This window comes from Miniopterus schreibersii, assembly GCF_964146895.1.
Source record: "Miniopterus schreibersii genome assembly, chromosome: 2".
NCBI lineage: Eukaryota > Metazoa > Chordata > Mammalia > Chiroptera > Miniopteridae > Miniopterus > Miniopterus schreibersii.
In genome coordinates, this window is record NC_138102.1 from 169,437,200 (window position 1) to 169,460,664 (window position 23,465).

A 23,465-nucleotide genomic window follows, 5' to 3' on the forward strand; every position below is an offset into this window, starting at 1 on the left:
TTTTTCTTTGCTTCCTCATTTTGGCTGCCTCTCTGTGTTTGTTTCTATGTATTAAGTAGGTCTGTCACATCTCCCAGTCTTGGCAGGGGTGGCCTTATGTATTAGGTGGGGTACAGTGGAGCAGTCTCTCCGATGGACCTGAGCTGGGTGCTCCAGGAGTGTCCCTTCTGTAGGTTGTGTGTCCACTACTGTTGTAGTTGAGACTTAATTATTGTTGGGACATCAGTGGGTGAAACTGACCCTCAGGCTGACTGGCTATGAGTACTGGGCATGGCCATAGCTTATGAGCTGCTCTGCGGGGACTGATCCCATGCAGTGGGATTCACCCCAGTGGGTTCTGATGCCTGCCAATATAACCCTTTGGGTGTGCCTCTTATGGAGCTAATTCGTTGTGGTGTGAAGCCAGCCACTGGGTGTGTCAGTTCTGGGACCTCTAGAGGACTCCAGTGCAGGTCAATGTCAAACACTGACTGTGACTGGCCCAGGACTACCTGTTAGGAGCTATGAAGCAATCTGCAGTTGGTAGCTGCCTGTGCTGGGCCTGGATGGGTATAGGAGAGGCCATGCTGTGATCCAAGTCCAGCAGCCACCAGTACTGGGCCTAGGGCACATAAGCAAAAAACCCAAGGCTCCCCAAGACACGCTGCCAGCTGCTTATAAGGCTCAGCCACTGAAAGAACCTCAGTCAGTACAAGAGTTGGGTGAGGCAGGGCATCAGGGAGTCACTAGGGTTGGGTGAGTAGTGTTCACCAAGTTAATACAGATTCATATCTGGCACTAGTGCTAAGCCTTGGGCCACTCAGCAAAAGTCTCAGGGTACACCGAGGCCAGCTGACTTTTACAGCAGGACAGGGTCTCAGGGAGTCATCAGGATGGAGCTAGTAGAATTCACCAGGCTAACGCATAATCAGGTTTGGCCACATGGAGAAATGGTTCAACACAGGGACAATGGCAGCCATCCTTCCAGCCCTTGCCCTGAAGTGACACAACTCAGTTGCTCCCTATATATCTTTGGTACCACCCCCAACCCCCCCAGCACCAGCTTGACCAGAATTCCTAGAGAGGTTTTTAAGAAAAACTGCAAAGCAGGCCCAGGCTGGTTGCCAAGGAAAGAGCCTGGGGCCATGCTTGAGTTGGGTGAGGAAGGGTCTCAGGTAGTCCTTAGTAGAGCTAGTGGAGTTCACCAGGCTAATACAGGTTCAGATTTGTCAGTGTGGAGGGAGGGCTCAACACAAGGAGAGATGGTGCCTGTTGGCTGTGCAGCAGGAGTGCTCAACACAGGGACAACGGCAGCCGTCCCTCCAGCCCTCATCCCGAAGACACACAACTCAGTTTCTCCTTGTATCTCTGGTGCCCCTCTGAGCCACTGTGCCAACACCAGAGCCCAGTGTGAGCGCCTGTAAGCACAGTCTGTATGTGGGCCCTTGAAGAGGACACCTGGGTTTCCAGCAGCTTTCCGTCTCGTCAGGACTGAAAGATAGGCATCCTCGCTGATTTTCACAGCCAGATGTTATGTGGGCTACTCTTACAAGAAATTAAATTTAAATTAGAAAAATGTTTTATAAATTTCAAGAGAACTATAATTTTGTATCTATGATATTGATAAATATTGTTTCTGAGTGTCATGGGAGACCAACAAACACAAAAGTAGACACAATTAAATACCAACATCTACCTGTTTATCTCCCAGCAGGTCAGGCTCCCCTTTGCTAGAATCAGAGCTGACATTGTCTTCATCAGAACTGTTGATGACTTCCTCCTCATCCGAAGGAAGGTCACCAAGACCAAGGTCCAGATCACTGTGTATCTCCTGGGATGCTCCAGAACTGCTTCAATAGAAAGTGTAGCATTAGTCACCTTTAAGAAACAAGGCATACTAGCAGAAACAAACAAAATCAACCATCTTATTCATGTGATGTAAACAAGGTACAGCTAAGGAATTTAGAGGGATAGAAATAGCCAGATCAATCAAATTTCCCCTTCCCTTTTCCCATCTCAGCCATCAAAAACACATATTTTTTTAAAAACCCCACACATATTCATTCCATTTAAAAATAATCATTTTGGAAAACATGTATTTTCCTGATCAGAAGATGAATGAGAAGCAAGTTTGCCACCCGCCCCCATCCTATGATTCAGTATCTCCTTACTCTAGAAGATCAGGTCTCTACTAGTGCAAACCAAGAGGCCTCGTGGGACATGGGCTACGTTACCACAAAAGAACATTAGAAGAGGTGCTGCTTCCTTGGGTCTCTTTGTTTTGTTTAGCTAATAAACCTACGTAGATTGGGCGGTAATATTGGCCAACACAATCAACAATGCATGTGCCAATGTGAACACGTGCCCACCTCCCTGACTGTAACAATCACCTTTTATGTAACCGCATCATAAGACATGGGGAGGAAAGAGGATGTTACAGATTCTTAGGCTCTTTTCCAGATCTGCTGATTCAGAGATTCTAGGGGTACAGGGCCCCTAGGTGATACATGCTAAAGTATGAAACCACTGTACCGGGCCATTGACCAACTCCTCCTCACCAGCCTGACATCATCATTTCCCGCTTTGTGATGAGACAGATCTCTTGAATCTAAAAGCCATTGTTGCAATCCAGTCGTTAGGGGGAATTCCATAGCAAAGTTCCCCAGGAAGATGACAGAAATAATACTTTCTAGCTTTGGTTGTAAAGACTCGGGAACAAACTGTCTATAGGAACTGCTTTCCTGTCTGCAGTCTGCAAGAATATCTGCAGAGCAGAAGAGAGTGAAAACTCCAGAGAAAATCATCGGGGAAACACTCAGGCAGAATAAAGAGAGCTGCATTTCATTCTGGCTTGCCCCTTTAGAAGGTCATGGGCAGGTCACTCAACAGCCAAGGTTCCCACAAGTTATGAGAATTTCTAATGGGAATCTTAAAAGCTCATGATGAAATTTTTTGCCAGGTCCTGTAGGATACAGACTTGCCTCAGATGCCATTCCTGGAGCCCAGCTGTTAAACAAACTAGTTGGGTGGAGGCAGAATGCCAAAAGGAACACTTCCTTCTGCCAAAGATGGAGTTCCCTATTACTCAGTGCCTGGGGGGCCACAGGGAATCATATCAGCCTCAATTAGGTGGGAGCATATCTTATCATAGCGCCCTATGACGTGAAGGAAACGCATTCCCCGGGGAGTGGTGGGGTGAAGAACAGAAGCTTTCTAGTCAGATCACTGGCAAGATTCACTATTTCTGGGTGCAGGGAGATGAGGCCAACCCAGCTGGGTAATTTGTTGATTTATATTAATGAGAGTAAAACAGAGTTAACAGAATCTATACACTGCAGGATCCATACATATAATTAGAAGAAACACAAAGCTTTGTTTTCATCTTAATTCTTTGTCCCTTAACAGTCTCTAAATCCCTGTCACTCAGAACATATTCAATCTGTAAGCAGCTTCAGCATCACCAGAGAGCTTCTTAGAAATATAAAACCTCAGGTCCTGCCCCACCCCACTGAGTCAGAATCTGGTTTTAACAAAATCCTGGTCATTTGTGTTTTTTGGATCAGCCTATCTGTGCATTCTTTTGGACTCAACAGTATAAAAATTTCAAATAATCAGTTATAAAGCTGTGGTACCTTTGAGGAAATTATGTTTATTTTGTCTAAAAGGGGAGTTAAGAGGTTTTTCTTAACATTTGGGAGGCTATTATTAAGAAGATAGTAACCATCAATGATACAGATATTAATAAAAGTTAACATTTAAGAACAAGAAAAAAATAGCTTTAAATATTAAAATGGCATGGATCAAAACATGCTGCCATAAAATGTTTGGAGATTTTAGTTCTGAAAATTGCTTTCCTACGTTTGGAGATTTTAGTTCTAAAAATTGCTTTCCTATAGAAAACCTTCCCTGACTGCCCCTCCATAACCCAAGTTAATTTACTTGATTCGGAAACCTATTAAATCTTACTCAACTGCACTTGGTGGTAGATTTGTTCCACTCATTAAAATGTAAACTCCTAAGACAAGAAAACTGTTTTCAGTTGAATCTCCAGCATACTGCCTGACACAAACCCTCAGTAAATTTTTATTGATTAAACAAAAATGATATTAAAAAGCAACGGAACATTCAGGAACGTTCAGACAGTATGTATTTATGGTAGTGGTGATCACAAAGAAATGTTGGGGGAATACTGAAAATAGTGTATGGTTTAAAGGAGAAGAGGTATCTTAAGCATCACAGTCAGTGGCATGGAAGTGGGAATGTTTGTATTCAGAAAACAAAAAGAACACTTTGACGACAGCAGGAGGCTCCTACAAGTAATTCATGGAAAACAAGCTTGGAGAAGATGACAACTGCCAGGCTGTCAAGGGGCATGAAAAATAGCTAGAGTTTATATTCATCCTGTAGGCTTTCAACAAGGAAACTCGTATCTCCCAGTGGATCTCCCAGCTGGATGTCACTACCATACTTCCTTCTGGTTAGTGCCAACAAGAAAGAGAATGGCATCTCTTCTGTCAATCAAACTTTGTAAGCCCTTGCCCAACTCCATGCGACCGCCCCACCGCCCCTTGCCACCTTACCAGGGAAAAGAACACCCCTAATTATTAGCATCAGTGAGATCCCCTTGAGGATCTCAAAACTTGTGTTGCAGTTAAAGGAGCTTCCCACACACCTGGAAGGTAAACAGTAGAGACCATTTATGATTCCTGAAGCTTAGGGAGGAAGATTATCTTGTAACTCAATGCCAATGAACTAACTGGGGGTGAACTGGGGATGGGCAAGTGACAGTAAGTGGAAGGAGATTTAGAAGGTAATTTCAACAGTGCAGGCAGCCTGAACCAGGGTGGCTACATCAGGAATTGAGAGGAAGGGTTGAATGCAAGAAGAAAAATCATCACAGCTAGGGTAAAGAGATGGGGAAAAACTCCAGTCTTCCTTCAAGGTTTCATGAAGAGTCACCAACAAAATGAGAGTGACATCAATTGAAACAGAAATATGTCAATAGGGATCTTATTTTAAAGGAATGACAATGACTTTAGCAGCAAAATCAGGAAAGATGGCATCCAGTACCCACATTTACATGTTCATCTCTACATGGTTAAACAGAGAAAACTGTTGATTAATCTACTTCCCCACATATTGTTAACAGCTTTCAAATCCATCCAGATAATTTTAGATTTCCAATAATGAAATATGGATTCTTTACCAATGCCAGTCATTGAGTTTGGGGCTCTTTCATTCCTTATATTTCCATCCCCCTGTCAGGACGATATCCTAACACTGTCTGCACTGGGGTTAAAGAAACAGGACATAGTGTTTCCTCCACGCCTTCCTGCCTAGTTATATCGTAATTTGATAAAGTAAAAGGAAAGTAAGTGGCGGCAACAACCAAAAGAGTCAAGACTACTTCCCCAGGCCACCCTTTCCAAGTCATATTTGCTTCTGGAAGGAGTCTTGCTTCTAGAAAAATTTTCAAGTACAATGAAATAAAAACAAAGAAAAGTAAAGACAGAAGTAAATTCCCACTGATAAGGAACCTTTCCTTCAATTCCACATGCCAAGGATCTATACATTTGGAGTATTAATTATTTAATCCCATCACTTTTTAAAAAAATTACTTATTTTGCCCTGGCTGAGTAGCTCAGTTGGTTAGAGTGTCATCTTGATATGCCAAGGTTGTGGATTTGATCCCTGGTCACAGTACATACTAGAAACCACCAGTGAATGCAAGAATAAGTGGAATTAACAAATCAGTGTTTCTCCCCCCCCTTCTCTCTCTCTCTCTCTCTAATTAATCAAAAAGAAATAATTTTAAAAGTACATATTTTTATGTTATTTTCTACATAGAGACAGGACATACTCCACTGGAAGTACATCGAATTTCTATCTCAGGTAAGATGTCACATCAAAGATGATTTCTCTTTTAGAAGGAACTGTCTTTTTAAAAATATTTATTGAATTCATTTCCCCCAAGAGTTTTCAGAACATAAAACCTGCACAATGCCGACCCAGGCATCACTGCCAAAACATCCTTGTGAACCTCCATTAAATTCCAGCAAGTGGGAGGGCAGGACAAGCGCGGCACAGAAAGGAAGCGGAGAAACAGTGCTAACTGAAGAACGCTTTTAAAGCACTGAATCCTGTCCTCTGTTGCTGACAAATCTAGTTTCTCTTTCCTCTTTTGACTGTGATTTTAATCTGAGCCCCTTAAACAAAGAATACGGTATGTAATTTCTCCAAAACTTAAAAGAAGTTCATTCCAATACCCTCACCTTAAGGAGTTTCTCTCTCACTTCCAAGTCACAATGTAAATATGAACTTCTATGATCTTTCTCCTCTTCGTTCCAGTCCTGGCCCAAACTGAGCAGCACCAGCCCGTCCCCAGGATGTTGTTATCATTCTTTTTTAAATGTGGTCTCATTATGACTTGGTGACTATGTGTTTCCTTTGGCTGCTTTCATATTTATCACAGACTGAGTGGAAAAAACTACTACTAAGAACTTCAAGGATTAACATTACATGGAAAAATTAGCAAAAAAAATGTAATGTCATATATTATAATATGCCAACTAGGTAAAATTGTTTCACAATTTTCACCAGAAAAATGTTTCTATGCATTTAGTTCCACCAGAAAACTTTTTATTCTGTTACTTTGGTTATCTTATGAAATTTCACATTCCAGGGTCAGGCTGAATGAAGGCCTGAATCAAATCAACAAGTAAAAATTCAAAGATCATTCTTATTCTCATTTTCAGGTCCTTTTCTCAATTATACAGTACTTGTAGAAACTTCTCCATCTCCAACTCAGATGATTTTCCTGAGAATACCACTATAATGAGTAAGTTATCTATTTCTTTTAGGAAACAGGGCACAACTTATGAAAGAGCCATACCTTGCCACTTTTGCCCTCTAATAAAAGCAAGATTCATATATTCATGTCATATTTTAGTTTTCCAAACATAGGATCTTACACAATTATTTTAAGTATGTGCAGAGCCAGGGTGACAGAATGTAAAAGCCAAGAGATAGCAGAGCCTGAAGCAAATTTATCTGATCTGAACAAATATCAGGTTCAACAAGTGTGACCACTCTGTGACGATAGGTAAACCAGATTATCTAACAGGCCTTTATCCATTACTAACTGCTTTAACTAAAAAGAAACATTGTTGCATCAAGAATACGTAACACTGTGGATGGCTATTGCTCTTATTACATACAGTATAATAGCAGCAATACCTGTCTTCCTTCCCCAGAAAGAAAGGTATATCCATTAGTGTCTTGATATATGTAAATTTTTAATCTTCTTTTGAGAGACTACCCAAAAGGTAAGACAAACATTTTTTAAATTTTTAAAATATATTTTTATTGATTTCCAAGAGAGAGGAAGGGAGAGGGAATGAGAGATAGAAACATCAATGACGAGAGTCACTGATTGGCTGTCTCCTGCATGCCCCCTGCTGGGGATTGAGCCTGCAACCTGAGCATGTGCCCTGACAGGGAATTGAACCCAGATCTCCTGGATCATAGGTCAATGCTCAACCACTTAGCCACGCTGGCTGGGCAAGCTTTATTTTATTTTTTAAATTAATAAATTTATTATCTTAATTTCAGGTTAAAAAAACATCTGTAACTTAACATATGTATGAGTGTATTAACTATTTTGAGTTAAACACCTTGATTAATAACCACAGAATACAAATAAATAAAAACCACTAAAATAAGGGATAGCACAAGATTTTGTTACCAAAAAAAAAAAAACAAAAAAGAAACTTGTAGTATAAAATGTACACAATTAGGCCCTACTTGGGTACCTCAGTTGGTTAGAGCATCGTTCTGATATGCCAAGGTTGCGGGTTCAATCTCCAGTCATGGCACATACAAGAAGCAACCAATGAATGCATAAATAAGTGGAACAACAAACAGATGTCTCTCTCTCTCTCTCTCTCGCCCTTCCTCTCTCTCTCAAATCAATAAATAAAAATATTTAAATGTACACCATTAGTTTTTTATTCTTTGGTTCATGACTTTTAGAGGTGTTAACAACCAACTCTTTAAAACTAACAAGCTGCCCGGCGGGGCGTGGCTCAGCGGTTGATCATCGACCTAGGATGATCCAGGCGATCAGGATTCGATTCCCGGTCAGGGCACATCCCCAGGTTTCGGGCTGCAGCTGATCAATGACTCTCTCATCATTGATGTTTCTATCTCTCTCTCTCCCTCTCCTTTCCTCTCTCTGAAATCAATAAAGATATATTTAAAAATAAATAAATAAATAAATAAATAAAACTAACAAGCTGCCCAGTCAGGCGTGGCTCAGTGGTTGAGCATCGACCTATGATCTGGGAGACCGAGGTTTGATTCCCAGTCAGGGCGCATGCCTGGGTTGCAGGCTTGATCCCCGGTGGGGGGCATGCAGGAGGCAGCCAATCAATGACTCTCTCATCATAGGTGTTTCTGTCTCTCTCTCCCTCTCCCTTCCTCTCTCTCTGAAATCAATAAAAATATATTTTAAAAAAACAACAAAAAAAACTAACAAGCTAGAGTTCTATGGCTCCAGGGGGAAAAAATAACACAGAAAAATATCCAGCTTCCCTGAAATATAAACTGGAGGATTGTTTAAAAACTGGCTTTGGGTTATTCTATTAGGAAAAAATACCAGGCTTTAATGATGGACTTGGAAAAACAGGCCTGCTTTCAGTACTCACAGGCAATTATTCTGAGGGTCAATCCCTCACACTGACATGCCAACAGCAATCAAGATGGCACACAAACCCCACAAGAGACACACCTGGAGTACCTGGGATATTGTGCCACTGGGCCCCACAGGACACCTACTACTAAGGCCCCCTGCCATGCCTGGAAGACATAAAAGATCTACCTAATACACAGAAAAAAACACAGAGAGGCAGCTAAAATGAGAAGACATATATATATATATATATATATATATATATATATATATATATCCCAAATAAACAGAGTCCAGAAAAAGAACTAAACGAAATGGAGACCAGCAAACTACCAGACACAGAGATCAAAACACTGGTTATAAGGATGCTCAATGAACATAGGAGAACAGTAAATTAACTGTGCAAGAAGTTTAACAAAGACATATAAAACATAATAATGGAGATAAAAAACATAAAAAAGGACCAGTCAGAAATGAAAAATACAATAACTGAAATAAATAATACATTACAGGGAATCAACAAAGATTAGATGAAGGAGAGGGTCAAATCAGCAATCTGGAAGACAAAGTAGCAGAAAACACCAATTCAGAACAAGAAAAAGAAAAGAAGAATTTTTAAAAATGAGAATAGTAAGGGGCCTACTAAGACATCAAGTGTACCAACATCTGCATCATAGGGGTACCAGATGGAGAAGAGAAAGAGCAAGGAATTGAAAACCTATTTGAAAAAACAATGACTGAAAACTTCCCTAACCTGGTGAAGTAAATAGGCATACAAGTCCAGGAAATGCAGAGTGCCAAACAAGTTAACCCAAAGAGGTCCACAGCAAGAAACATAATTAAAAAGCCAAAGGTTGCCCAGCCGGGCGTGGCTCAGCGGTTGAGCGTCGACCTAGGGTCCAGGCGATCAAGGTTCGATTCCTGGTCAGGGCACATGCCCGGGTTGCAGGCTGCAGCCGATCAATGACTCTCTCATCATTCATGTTTCTCTCTCTCCTTCTCCCTTCCTCTCTCTGAAATCAATAAAAATTTTTTTTTTTTTTTAAAAAGCCAAAGGTTAAAGACAAATGGAGAATCTTAAAAGCAGTGAGACAAAAGTAGTTAGTTACCTACAAGGGAGCTCCCATAAGAATGTCAGCTGATTTTTCAACAGAAACTTTGTAGGTCAGAAGGGATTAGCAGGAAATATTCAAAGTGATGAAAAACAAGAACGTACAACCAAGATTACTGTACCCAGCAAAGCTACCATTTAGAATCTAAAGACAGACAAAGAGCTTCCCAGAAAATGAAAAGTTAAAGGAATTCATCACCACCAAACCAATATTCAAAGAAATGTTAAAGGAACTTCTTTAAGAAAAAAAAATTTTAACATCAAAATATGAATAATAAATTGGCAATAGCTACATATCTATCAATAATTACTTTAAATGTAAAAGAATTAAATGCTCTAGTCAAAGGACATAAGGTGGCTGAATAAATAAGAAAACAATACCCATACATATGCTACCTACAAGAGACCCACTTCAGATCAAAAGATACACACAGACTAAAAGTAAAGGGATGGAAAAAGATATTCCATGCAAACAGAAATGAAAAAAAAAGCTGGGGTAACAATACTGATATCAGACAAAATAGACTTTAAAACAAAGGCTATATAACAAGAGACAAAGAAGGACATAGCAATTCCACTTCTTGGTGTTTATCGAAAGAAACCAAAAGACTAATTCAAAATGACATATGCATTCCTATGTTTATTGCAACATTATTTACAATAGTCAAGATACAGAAGCAACCTAAATGCCCACTGATAAACAAATGGATAAAGAGGAAGTGGTACATATATACAATGGAATATTATTCAGCCATAAAAAAGAATGAAATCTTGTCATGTGCGACAACATGGATGGACCTAGAGGGCACTATGCTAAGTGAAATAAGAGAAAGACAAATACCATATGATTTCACTTTTATGTAGAATCTAAAAAACAAAATAAATGAACAAACAAAACAGAAACAAACTCATAGTTACAGAGAACATTTTGATGGTTGTTAGATGGGAAGGGGTTTGGGGGCTGAGTGAAAAAGGGGAAGGGATTAAGGCGTGCAAATTGCCAGTTACAAAAACAGTGATGGGGATGAAAAGCACAGCTTAGGGAAAATAGTCAATAGTACTGTAATAACTATGTATGGTATTAGATACATACTAGACTTATCATACTGGTGATCACTTTACTTTGTAAGTTATATAAATGTCTAATAACTATGTCGTACACCTAGAACTAATAGAATATTGTATGTCAACTGTAATTGAAAAATAAAAAAATACATGTCTCCTTCCTCTTCCAGGGACCTCTACTCTTATAAATACCATTACCATCCCCCTCCCCAGAATCGCATTTACTATATTCCCTACTGACTAAAAACAAAATCAGGATCAGTACCCTGAGGCTGCTATTTAAAATACAAACATTGCAGGAGAACTAGGAAAATGGGTTACAAAACAAAGAGAATTCAAAATTCCTTAAAGGGAAAGAAAACCTACCCAGAGATTTTTATGCCTTTTATGTAAGTAATTTTAGAGTTGTTAAGGTTTAACTACAAAAAAAAAAAAAAAAAAAGCAGTTTTAAAAGGAGATCCCATCAATGGCCATTAATTAGAGACTAGTTAAATAAAATGGGGAACATCTATATAATGAATTACAAAACAGCTATTTAAAAAACTAAGGTATATCTATACATGGTGATATAGTTTGTACTCTAATACTCCTAGGTTAAAGACACAGAGCAGTGTGCATTCATTTATGTAAAAAGCGAAACAAAAGGATACCTATACAGTCCAGCCAGCTTGGCTCAGTGGTTGAGCATTAACCTATGAACCAGGAGGTCAAGGTTCAGTTCCTGGTCAGAGCACATGCCCTGGTTGCAGGCTTGATCCCCAGTATGTGGCATGCAGGAGGCAGCCGACCAATGACTCTCTCTCATCATTGATGTTTCTCTCTCTAGCCTTCTCCCTTCCTTCTGAAATCAATAAAAACACATTTTTTTTTAAAAAAAGAACACATACACACATATATATATACATATGTGTGTGTGTATAAATGTATGCACACACACGCACATACAGACATGATGGTAGGTATCTCTGGAAAGATTCAGAAGAAACTGATAACAATGACTGCCTCTGAGACTAAAGTCTGAGGTAAGAAAGGGACTTCATAATTTACCCTTTGATGGTTCTTTTAAAAGAATTTTTATTATGGATATTATTACTTTTTCTTTTTTAAAAAATTGATTTGAGAGGAAAAGAGAGGGAGAGAGAGATAGAAACATCAGTGATGACAGAGTTCTCATTGATTGGCTGCCTCCTGCACATTCCCAACCGGGGATCGAGCCCACAACCTGGGTATGTGCCCTGACTGGAATCGAACCCTGACTCCCAGTTCATGGATCAAGGCTCAATCACTAAACCACAATGGCCAGGATATTATTACTTTTTCAAAGATAGCACACACATACCACAAAACCAGAAACTTTGAAAAGTTTTACAAAAGATGGCTCATATCACCAACTCTTTAGCAGTAGATTTTTCCTTCCCATTGTGATGAGGATTTTTAAAAAATAAGAAAGGAGGGGAAGGGAAGGGAAGGGGAGGGGAGGGGAGGGGAGGGGAGGGGAGGGGAGGGGAGGGGAGGGGAGGGGAGGGGAGGGGAGGGGAGGGGAGGGGAGGAAGGGGAGGGGAGGAAGGGGAGGAAGGGGAGGAAGGGAGGAAGGGAGGAAGAGGGACGGAGAGAGAGCTCTAGATTTGGAGCTCTGCCCATTTTCAAGACTGTCTTTATTTTATCCCTTTAACTACTACTTAGGTCGGAAAGGAACGTAGACCATTATGCCTTTCCCTTACAGCCTGTAGGGGCGAGTTTGGGGAAAACCATTACCACGAGTCTCTAAATAATAGGTAGGTGGAATGACCTTCTGACCAGTCAGTTGACAGCTTTAAAAAGAGAAAAAGAGGTTGTAGAGAGATTATTCAACAGTCTGCAGGAGCCACAGAGTAACCACAACTTGCTGACTATACCACAATGAACAACACCTGTACTATTAGGCATCTCCCAGGGTCCTCCTTCTGAGTGCTGTGATAACTCTTGGCCGGTACACAAGGATGATCATGCCCTCCAGGGTTCCTGGTCCAGTTTTAATGACACAGAAGAGCCCAAGGCTGATAACATTCCAATAGTACTCTTGTCCCTCTAGCTTAGCTGAGAAGCACCTGGTTTAAGCCTTAGCTGTTCTTAGCTAGAGGAATAAATTGTTAAAAAAATGTCTCCTGGCACAACCAATTTTGCTTTCTTATAACTTGAAGAGGGTTGAGGAATAATCCCTTAAAATGCTCTTCAAGAAATGTGGACAGTTCTATTTTTAATTTTTTGAGGGACCTCCATACTGATTTCCATAGTGGCTGCACCAATCTGCATTCCCATCAACAGTGCTTGAGGGTTCCCTTTTCTCCACATCTTCAACAATACCTGTCATTTGTGGATTTATTGATGATAGCCATTCTGACAGGTGTGAGGTGGCATCTCATTGTGATTTTAATTTGCAGTTCCTCCTTATGACCCAGTGATTGCACTTCTGGGTATTTATCCAAAGAAACCCAAAACACTAATTCGCAAGGATATATGCACCACTATGTTCATTGCACTGTTATTTATAATAGCCAAGATATGGAAACACCCCAAGTATCCATCAATAGACAAGTGGATTAAAAAGCTTGGGATATATATATATCCCATTATATTTATATATATATATATATATATATATATATATATATATATATATATCCCATTATTTATATATATATAATGGAATATTATTCAGCCATAAAAATGAATGAAAGCTTATCATTTGCAACAGAATGAACAGACCTAGAGGGTACTAAGCTCACTGGAATAAGTCAGATATAGAAAGACAAATACCATAAGATTTCACTTACATGTGGAATCTAAAGAACAGAATAAACAAATAAACAAAATTGAAACAGACTCATAGACTCAGAGAATGGACTGGTTGTTGCCAGAGGGGAGGGGAGTTGGGGAACTGCGTGAAAAGGGTGAAAGGATTAAGAAGAACAAATTGGTAGTTACAAAATAACCACGAAGATGTAAAGTACAGCATAGGGAATATAGTAAATAATATTTCAATTACAAAGTATGGTGCCAGGTGGGTACTGGAAATATCAAGGGAAATGCTTTTTATGATTGTCTAACCACTATGCTGTGCATCTGAAACCAATACAAAATGATATTTTAAAAACAAAATGTAGACAGAAGTCTTTCGTTAATATAAATAGCAAAGCATTCTATTGAGCTTAGAATTGCCACCAAATATAGCAGGTTCCCAATCCAGTTTTGTCATTGTAGCAAAGATGGTGTTCATTTTATTGAAAAATTTTTTAAAAAATTTAAATGAAGTTAGGGTTGACCCAAGATCATTTCTTCCCTTTACCTCCCTATTATGTAATACATAACTCAGTAGTATGACATCAAATAAAGGCTACTAGAAATAATAACATTGGGATGACTAGATGAGGGTGCTTCATATTAAAACACACATACACACACACACATATTTACACATATATTTATACATATATACATATATTTCCACATATATTATTAAAAATATATAAAACTGCTATGCCATTTATTTCAATAAATATTTGAGGGCTTATTATGTATCATATATTATTTTAGGGGCTGGGTAAAGATAATCTAATGGAATTAGTTACAGAACTGTTCAAACTGTAAATTCTATTGGTTACTTCTCTTTTTACCTGCTGAGTAAAACTTTCCTTAACAGATAAAGGCAGAAAGAACTGAAATAACTACAGTAATTGGTATAAAGGCAGGGACTATTTTCTCAAAAGAGAACAACTAAACGTTAGAGTATGCTACATGTTAAAGGCGGTGCGCAGACACTAAGGGCTACTGAGCCAGAAAAATAAGTACCCCACGCAGGCTATGACAGTCAGAGACCTGAGGTTTGGGCACTTGAGAGAACAGACTCCAGTGAACAAAAGAAGGAGCAAAGGTATCCTAAGGAGGGGAAGCAGTGTGAGCAAAGGCTAGCAAGTAATGTGGAGGGTGATCTGAGTGGGGCCATTTCTTATGTGATGAGAAGTCAGAGTCCACCAGGTTAGAGAGGTTCCTACTGCTAACATGGCTAGGAAGCAGCCACAGCAGAAGAGACAATCATCCATCCAGGATAGGACCTTAGGATCCAAACCCAACCCCTCCCCTTGGCTTTACCTGGTTCTTACACAAGACTAAGAAACCAGCATGGCTCAGTGGTTGAGCGTAGACCTATGAACCAGGTCACAGTTTGATGCCTGGTCAGGGCACAAGCCTGGGTTGAGGGCTTGATCCCCAGCAATGGGTATGTAGGAGGTAGCCGATCAATGACTCTCCTCACTGATGTTTCTCTCTCTCTCTCCCTCTCCCTTCCTCTCTCTGGAGTCAATAAAAACATATTTAAAAAAGAAAAGAAAAGAAAAGAAAAGAAAAGAAAAGAAAAGAAAAGAAAAGAAAAGAAAAGAAAAGAAAAGAAAAGAAAAGAAAAGAAAAGAAAAGAAAAGAAAAGAAAAGAAAAGAAAAGAAAAAAACCCAGAGGGGGAGCAGGGTCAGGGTAGTGCGACAGGTTGGTGAGTAAGTAAATACAAACAGCTCACCCTTTGACTACCCTCTTTAACAGGGTATTTCTGTGTCAGTTGTATATGCCAGATTGCTTCCACTAATGTTTTTTCATCATAACCCTAAGAGCCACTGAAAAGGTGGTGAAACGTTTGGAAAATATGACCATCCCCTCTGCCCGCGCTATGCTCTTGATTGTGACTCAGTAGGAAACCACTATGGTATAAGGCCTAAAACTGTGTTCTGCTTTGACATCTGGGGAAAACCAAGAGGGCCCTGAGTGGCCTATCAGTTGCCCTTCCCACTCTGCTCCCTCAGGGAAGGTCCCCCAGCCAAACAACCTTCTTTATCACAGAGACAGTTCTGATTTAGCCCTGAGTAGAGGATTATAATTCCTTGTCAACAGGTGGAATTATTCGAACTAGCCAATCACATCCTCCCATGGGAACCACAGGGCATCCTACCCTTCTGAAACTACAAAGCCTGCCTTCCACAGTCCCCGGTGGTTCACTCTGTTTATAAGTGCAACATCAGTGTGGCCCTGTGTGGCATGCTATGTCCCGGTCCCCTGGACTGTGAGTACAGAGTGGGGCAAAAGTAGGTTTACAGCTGTGAGTACATGAAACACAGAGAATATTCTTGTGTTATTATTTATTATTGTATTATTTTCCATATGAACAACTGTAAACCTACTTGATCTTATTTATTTAATCTTCACCTGAGGATATGCTTTATTGATTTTAGAGAGAGGGGAAGGGAGAGGGAGAGACACAGAGAGAGAGAGAACCATCAATTGGCTGCACCCCCACACGTGCTCTGACCAGGAATCGAACCCCCAAACCCAGGAATGTGCGCCGATCAGGAACTGAACTGGCCACACAGACCAGGACCCTAATTACATTTTGCATATACCATCCCAACAGACTCTCCCATAAAAAACTCAAGCAATATTCAAGTTAAAGGTATTAATATTATGTGCAACAGAAATATGACATATTCCAGGTTGCATGAAATACAGATCCCACTGTAATGAATTAGTGGGGAATTACAGGGAAACTGTAGTTAAACCTAAAGGATGTCTACTTTCAGGCCCAGATCTTCTTTCATCCAAGCCTACTTGAGCATTCCCATTTTCCAACAGGAACCACAGCCTGCACCTGGGATTTCCCACTGACGTGGGGAAAGGACAGTAAGTAAGCTTCTCGGGAGCCCTTAAGGGGGGAGGAGGTGAAATGGTTGCTCGTAAATCAATCAGTCCACTTCCTTACTTAAAACTATACACGAAGAATTATTATCTATCATGTCCCTTCCTGAGGTACTATCCACAAAAGAACTGACTTCTAAGGTCTCCTCTAGACCAACTATGGATCACTGATAGCCTCCCAAATCCATATGGAACCTATTTCTTTCTCAGAGCACCCAGGGGGTGAAGGTCCATTTTTTTATGACAGAGGTTCGTAAAGAGCATGAGGAAAGGGCACGGGTTTCTTTCACCACTCTAAATCCCACGCATCAGAGTATCTTTCCACGAGTTACACCGCTGACTAGCTGTGCTTATTTTTAGCTTACTCGATTGGGAAACTAAAAAAAAAATCATAACAGTGCTATCAAACCTGAGTAACATCTTCAACAGCTAGAGTCAGGGGAAATGGAAGGGAAGCAAAAATAAATATGTATTCAAGAAGTGAGATACACAGTCACCTTGGACAGGGTCACAAACATTTCATCAAGTTTCATACATTTCTAGGAGCAGAGAAAATGCAGTAAAGGAGAGGGAAAAACACACACACACAGGTTTCAGCCTAAGACAAACTTGCATTTAAATCTAGGCTCCACCACTCACCTGGCTGTGTGTAACTGGCTAGGCTCTTTAATTTTATACTTCCTCAATTTTATAAAATTGAGGTAATACCACAGGTTATGAAATTAAATGAGATAATGTGAACATGCTTGGTACAAGCAATGGACAGGAAATAAAGATGAATTTTTAAAAAGCAGACATGAAGAGGGAAAACATCATGGTCCACTAAGTAAACAGAGTAGCAAGAGGAACTGGAAGGTTTTGTTCTTGTTCAACCCTGGTTACGCCAGAAGTTAATACAATGCCTGAACTCTCTACTTTTTGCATGAATGAATTAATGAACAAATGAACTTTATCCTAATATTTCACACAAAATAGTATATTATAAGTAGGCAAAGCCAACCTGCTGCCTCTTTTTGTAAGGCCTGTAAGCTAAAAAGTTTTTACATTTTTAAATGGTAAAAAAACAAGAATAATATTTTGTGAAAATTACATAAAACTGAAATTTGTGTGTCCACAAATAAAGTTTTATTGAAACACAGTGCAAAAATGCACATTCATTTTTGTAGTTTGTGGCTGCTTTTGCATTGTATCTGCAGATTTGAAAAGCTGCAACAGAGACCATATGGCCTATAAAGTCTAAGGTATTTACCATCTGACCCTTTATGGAAAAAGTTTGCTGGCTCTTAGGATAGTAGATGACCCAGAAGATGCAAAACTTCCTGTTTGAATCTTAGGTCTTACTAGCTAAGTAACATTGAGTAAGCTCTTAACCTCACTGTGCCTCAGTTTCCTCACTCATAAAATGGGGATAATAATAATGCCTAGCTGACAGAGCTTGATGAGGGTTAAATGAATTAATACAAATAGCTCACTAACAACAATGCCTGGTACACAGAAAGCTCACATGCTTGTGTGCACTTTATTTATCCTCATATGTATACATATATGTGTATATATATTTAGAGTATGATCTCTAATATTAAAAAATTATTACTCTAGACACTTAAGAGTCTAGACTTACATAAAAAATGGCTTCAGAGAGAAACTTCTGCATTATCAGTCATGTGAAACAGCTCATCGCAGCATACACGTCTGAGTAAACAGCTCCTGCAATGAGTTCATGTGAGCCACGGTTTTGCAGCAGGTGACTCCTGGGCTTGTTTTCCATGTTTAATTTCACTGCATCTTTTGGGTAGCTTACTACTTTTACAGTAATACCCTAAAGCTCAGAATAATCACAGTTTCACACGTATCACAATACTGACTCCTATTTACAAAGAATTTCAGCCACCAATATAAATGACTAATTTAGAGGTATCCCACTAGATCTGAAGGTACCTTTTTAAAGCAACTTTCTAATAGCTAGCTTCATCCCTTTTGGTAAATAGTGATCATAATGATGACAACCTGGATGAGGGACACAAGCTGAAAAGGCCTAGGAGTGACATAAAAAGCATGTGTGACTTATGCAATGAAGTTGCTGATTCCTTTGGTAACATGAACTTCATCTTGCAATGTAAAGCAAAGTGCCTGTATTTCTTTTCTAAATACAGGTTTTTATACTGGACTAAAGTGCAAAGAGTCTAGTTGACAGCACTTCAAAACACTGATTTTCTGCCGCTAACTAAAGGAAGGGTGTGTGTGTGTGTGTGTGTGGGAAGGGAGAGGAGGGGAAGCAGGGAGAAATTAAGATACCAGAAAACAGTAACAAAAGAGGGAAAGAGGAAAGAAATAAGGAGCAGGTAGAAAGACAAAGCACCATCCAATCCGTCCATCTGTGATGTGGGTGTGGGCTGCAGGCCTTTTCTGAGCTCCTGGTGAGTCAGGCTTTGTGTCAGGCCCGGAGGGGACACGCAGAGGGAAGGCTGGACTGCCCAGGGGGAAACAGTGCTGACAGCTCTGCCTTTCTCAAGTGCCTCCCAGATAATAATGGGGACAGAGATTAACCACCCCTAAATTTTCCATTTATTCTAAAACTTTCCATACTAAAAAACAAAGCAAACAAACAAAATCCCCTACAACCTTTTCTCTCAACTGGAATGGAGGGGGATTATAAGGGAAAGGCAGGAGCATTTTACTTCTCACTTTATGCACATTTAACCTTTAAAAAAAAAGAATTCTATATAACTTTCATAATTAAAATAATTAATGCATAAAGAATTGAAAATCCCCATTTGCCCTTCTTCACATTTACTAATCTCAATGATTTCAAACATTCCTTATAAACAGGTATGGTTTTTTTGTTTGCTTGTTTGTTTTTAATACTTACAAAGAAAAGTCAAAAGCAAAGGAAAGGAAGGGCTAGATACTGCCATCCCCATCTAGACTTTGTCCAAATGCAAAAAAAAAAATCACACCATGTTGACATGTGGATTATGTCGATGGTTTTTCAATATACTTCCTGTAGACAGCCTATAAATTAACACACTTCTAACCCTCTAGAGTGCCTATCCCCTTCCAGGTAAACCCAGGGAGGAAGGACGGTTTTCACCCTAACCTCAGGTAAGGATAGTGAAACAGAGGCTTCTATAAACTCCAACACCTCTGTTGATAGTCACAGATTTTATTTATGGAATCTGCTCAGGGGCATTAGCAGAAATATTTACTGGGATCAAGATTTCAGTGAGCAGGCAGAGAAGATATTAATTTGCAGAGTACACAAGAGCATACAAAAATACTCTGCGTCTTAACAGTAAGCGGGCTCAATAAAAATTAATGATGTTTAGAATTACTATGGAGAGTCTAATAAAACCACATTCAAGAAATGGCTAAGATCTCATTGTAGCCTACTGTATGAAAGAATCAACAGTTACTCAGGTTATAACTAACCACTGGGTATAAAAACATACCTAAACCCATTTTACCATCAAAAACAATTCCTGAACCTATTGGAGCTGATGTATTTGCTTATCTTTGCAGTCTTTAAATTTTGCCTTACAAAATTATTTCATATATTTTAATGAGACCAAAATCCATTTCTTTAATGCTCATAGAAAACAAAATGTTCACCTTTCAGACCTTTATTTTATATTCTTCACTAAAGCCTTAGTGTCAATTTTCAGTTGTACAGTGAGAATACTACAAGATAAAGGTAAAAAGTTTTCTCAAGTTAACATTTTTCTAAAAGATTTCATAACTTTCTTAGATAAGATCCTTACATCTTTCCCATTTGGATAGCCAACTAGTCCATGTTCTTGGGGTATATAACAGACTTTACTTGGAGACGACAGAGCAGAGTCTAAAATTAAAGTTCAGCAGACTGATAGGTGTTCAAATCCTGAAATAATTATACAGATAATTCACCCTCCAAGGGAAAATACGTTTTCTGTTGCTAAATCATTCTGATTATCTCCCCTGTACAAAAACTGCACCAGGCCCCTTGACCAGACTTGTGACTTCGGGATATCTTTGTAAATTTTTGCTAACTCCAAAGGTTCCCACAAACTGCCCAGATTTTTTTCCTTTTAGTTTTACTACATGCAAGACATAAGGAAAATTCTTTCATTCAAGAAGAGTTTATAAAACTTTGGGTTTTTTGTGCGACATAACTGTCTGTGTTTTCTGGACAGCACAGGAAGATATCTTAAGATCTGGTACTACTTAGGAAACTGTTTAAAACTGCTTTTGATGCCTCTTTCTGCAGGTTTGATAAGAGGAATAGTGGAATGAGAGGAATGGAATGTTTCTTACTTAACCAGTCCATACCATGGAAAGAAAGCTCACTAAAGACAGATGCCTTTTAACTCAACTTCTCTTCTCCAAGGGAGCTTTGTTTTAGCAAACAGCAGCAATTCTCCAAATCGGTGTAATTGCTTTCCAAAATTAACAGATGTTTCCTGTGCATTCTGCAAGACTGGTCAGTGGGATACTGGTTTACTCAAAATGCAGCTGGACTCTGACCTCACACAAGTAAAAGCAATATATAACCTGACAACTATTTACTCAGATGTGACTACCTATTTTGTGCCAGGTATCTGCTGGGGCCAGTGATACAAAGGCCTTATAATTTCTTACAATACTTATTCTTATATTTCATATAGCTTATGATTTTTTTTGATGGGAGAAGTTAACAAAGTACTATGATAAAATGATTAGTCAGTGCTGGCCAATAGGAGACCACGGAAAGGGATGCCGTATACTGGTTGGTATACAAGCAGTACAGTAAATATTATTGCTTTTATTATATAATAAACAGGATAGAGCAGGCAATATACTATGGAAGGGAGTGGCAACATAAGTATCCACAAATTCACTTCCTCATTCAGTCGTTCAATAAATATTTCATATGTGCCTACTACATGGCAGGCACTGGGGATAAAGCGATGTAACAAAATTCAGTACCTCTCACTCATGCAGGTTGTATTCTACTAGGGCAGACAGGTGAGCAAATAAATAAACAGATAATACACTGACAGGAATAGAAAGTATTAGAAAGAAAAATAGAACTGGGTAAGTGATAAGTAGATAGGTGGAGACAGGGGTATTCTGTTACCTTTCTTACTGGAAGGAAAGACTTCCACGAAAGATAACATTTTAATTAGGTCTAGAAGGATGAGAGATAATCTGTCTGGGAGAAAAGGTATGTCAGATAGTGGAACAAATCTTTGAGAGGGAATAGGGTGTTTAGGGATGTGAATGAGTTTTATGTAGGTGGATAAGATCATGAGATTAGAAAGGCTAACTGAGCCAGACAACAGAAAGTTCTATATACTAAGCTACAGAGTTTAAACTTTATTCTCTAGGGAGTCGGGCACCAAATGATGCTTAATTACAAAATAGGTAATTCTTTAAAAAAACAACAACAACATGCCCTGGCCGGTGTGGCTCAGTTGGGTGAGCATCACCCCATGCACCTAAAGGTAGCCAGTTCAATTCTTGGCCCACGGCACATACCCAGGGTTTGGGTTCAGTCCCTGGTAAGGGTGCATGCTAGACATAGTCAATCAATGTTTCTCTCTCTCTCCCCCACCACATTCTCTCTATAAAAAAAAAAAAAAATCAACCAAAAAAAACATTAAAAACAACAACAAGAATTCTCACTAGAAAATAGACAAAAGAAAACCCCCACCAGATTTCACTTTTAGAGGATATTTTGATGGCAATTATGCACAAGAAAATACATCTAACATCATCAGCCATCAAGGAAATGCAAATTATACCACAATGGGATATCACTACACACCTATCAGAATGGCTAAAATTAAAAAGTGACAAACACCAAGTGCTGACAAGAATGTACAGACACTGGATCACTTATTCATTGCTGTGGGAAAGTAAAATGGTACAGCTACTCTGAAAAACAGTTTGGCAGCTTCTTGTAAAACTAAACATGCAATCACCACATAAACCACAATTATATGTTTGAACATTTATCCCAGAGAAATGAAAATATATGTTCACACAAAAACCTGTACATGAATATATATTATAGCTTTATTTGTAAGAGCCAAACAGTGGAAATGACCCTGTAACTGGGAGTTCTTTACCTGGAGTAGTATTACTGCAATATAAAGGAAAGAACTATTCATGCATGCAACAACTTAGATAAATCTTCAGGGAATTATGCTAAATGGAAAAAAAAAAAAAACAATCCCAAAGGGTTATCTACTGTATGATTCCATTATATATAACATTTTTGAAATCACAAAAAATTTGAAATGGATTAGGTTGCCAAGGATTGAGGGGTGAGGTGGGTAGGAGATCAGTATAGTTATAAATGGCAACAAAAGGGATCTTTATAGTGATGGAATTATTCACTATCTTGACTCTGATGGTGAATCACAAACCAATGTAAGTGATAAAATTATACAGAACTAAATACACATCCACACTGAGTACAAGTCAAACTGCGGGAATCTAAATAAGATCAGCAGATTGTATCAGCATTCATATCCTGGTTGTGTTATTTTACTACAGTTTTACAAAATGTTACCATTAAGGGAAACTAGCTAAAGTATACCTTGTTTTCCTCTGTACTATTTCTTACAACTGCATGTGACTCTATAGTTATACCAATAACAATTTTAATTAAAAAATAATAAACTAGACTATAAATTCCTTGTGACTTCTAGTCTGACCAACTCTCTCTGAAATAGCCGATTAGCTAGTAGGGAATAAAATCACTTGAAAATACCCCCTCTAGCAGTTAAAATGTCACTATGTTTACATGAGAACGGGACACCTTTGAAATCAACTGTCATTTGGGAAGATGGAGTCATGGAAAACTGGCAGATTGAGGTCATGGTATTTCAGCAGGCTCCTAAAACAAAAGCCTTCAGAGCAGTATCACCCCACTGTCCTTTTCCAT

The 23,465-nt window shown here is 39.2% G+C and overlaps 1 protein-coding gene across 3 annotated transcripts in view; it reads right to left on the reverse strand.

Annotated features, from left to right (window-relative positions):
• Positions 1–23,465, reverse strand: part of FGD6 (FYVE, RhoGEF and PH domain containing 6) — a 103,317-nt gene that overhangs the window by 59,936 nt on the left and 19,916 nt on the right. For 2 of the 3 annotated variants that reach the window (XR_013998304.1, XM_081130260.1), the window contains exon 3: positions 1,676–1,829. Coding sequence is in view for 2 of the 3 variants with exons in the window: in XM_081130260.1 (XP_080986386.1) it covers positions 1,676–1,829 (154 nt within the window). In the remaining variant the exon portion in view is untranslated. The remainder of the gene's footprint in view (positions 1–1,675; positions 1,830–23,465) is intronic. The other variant, XM_081130259.1, reaches the window with a different exon arrangement.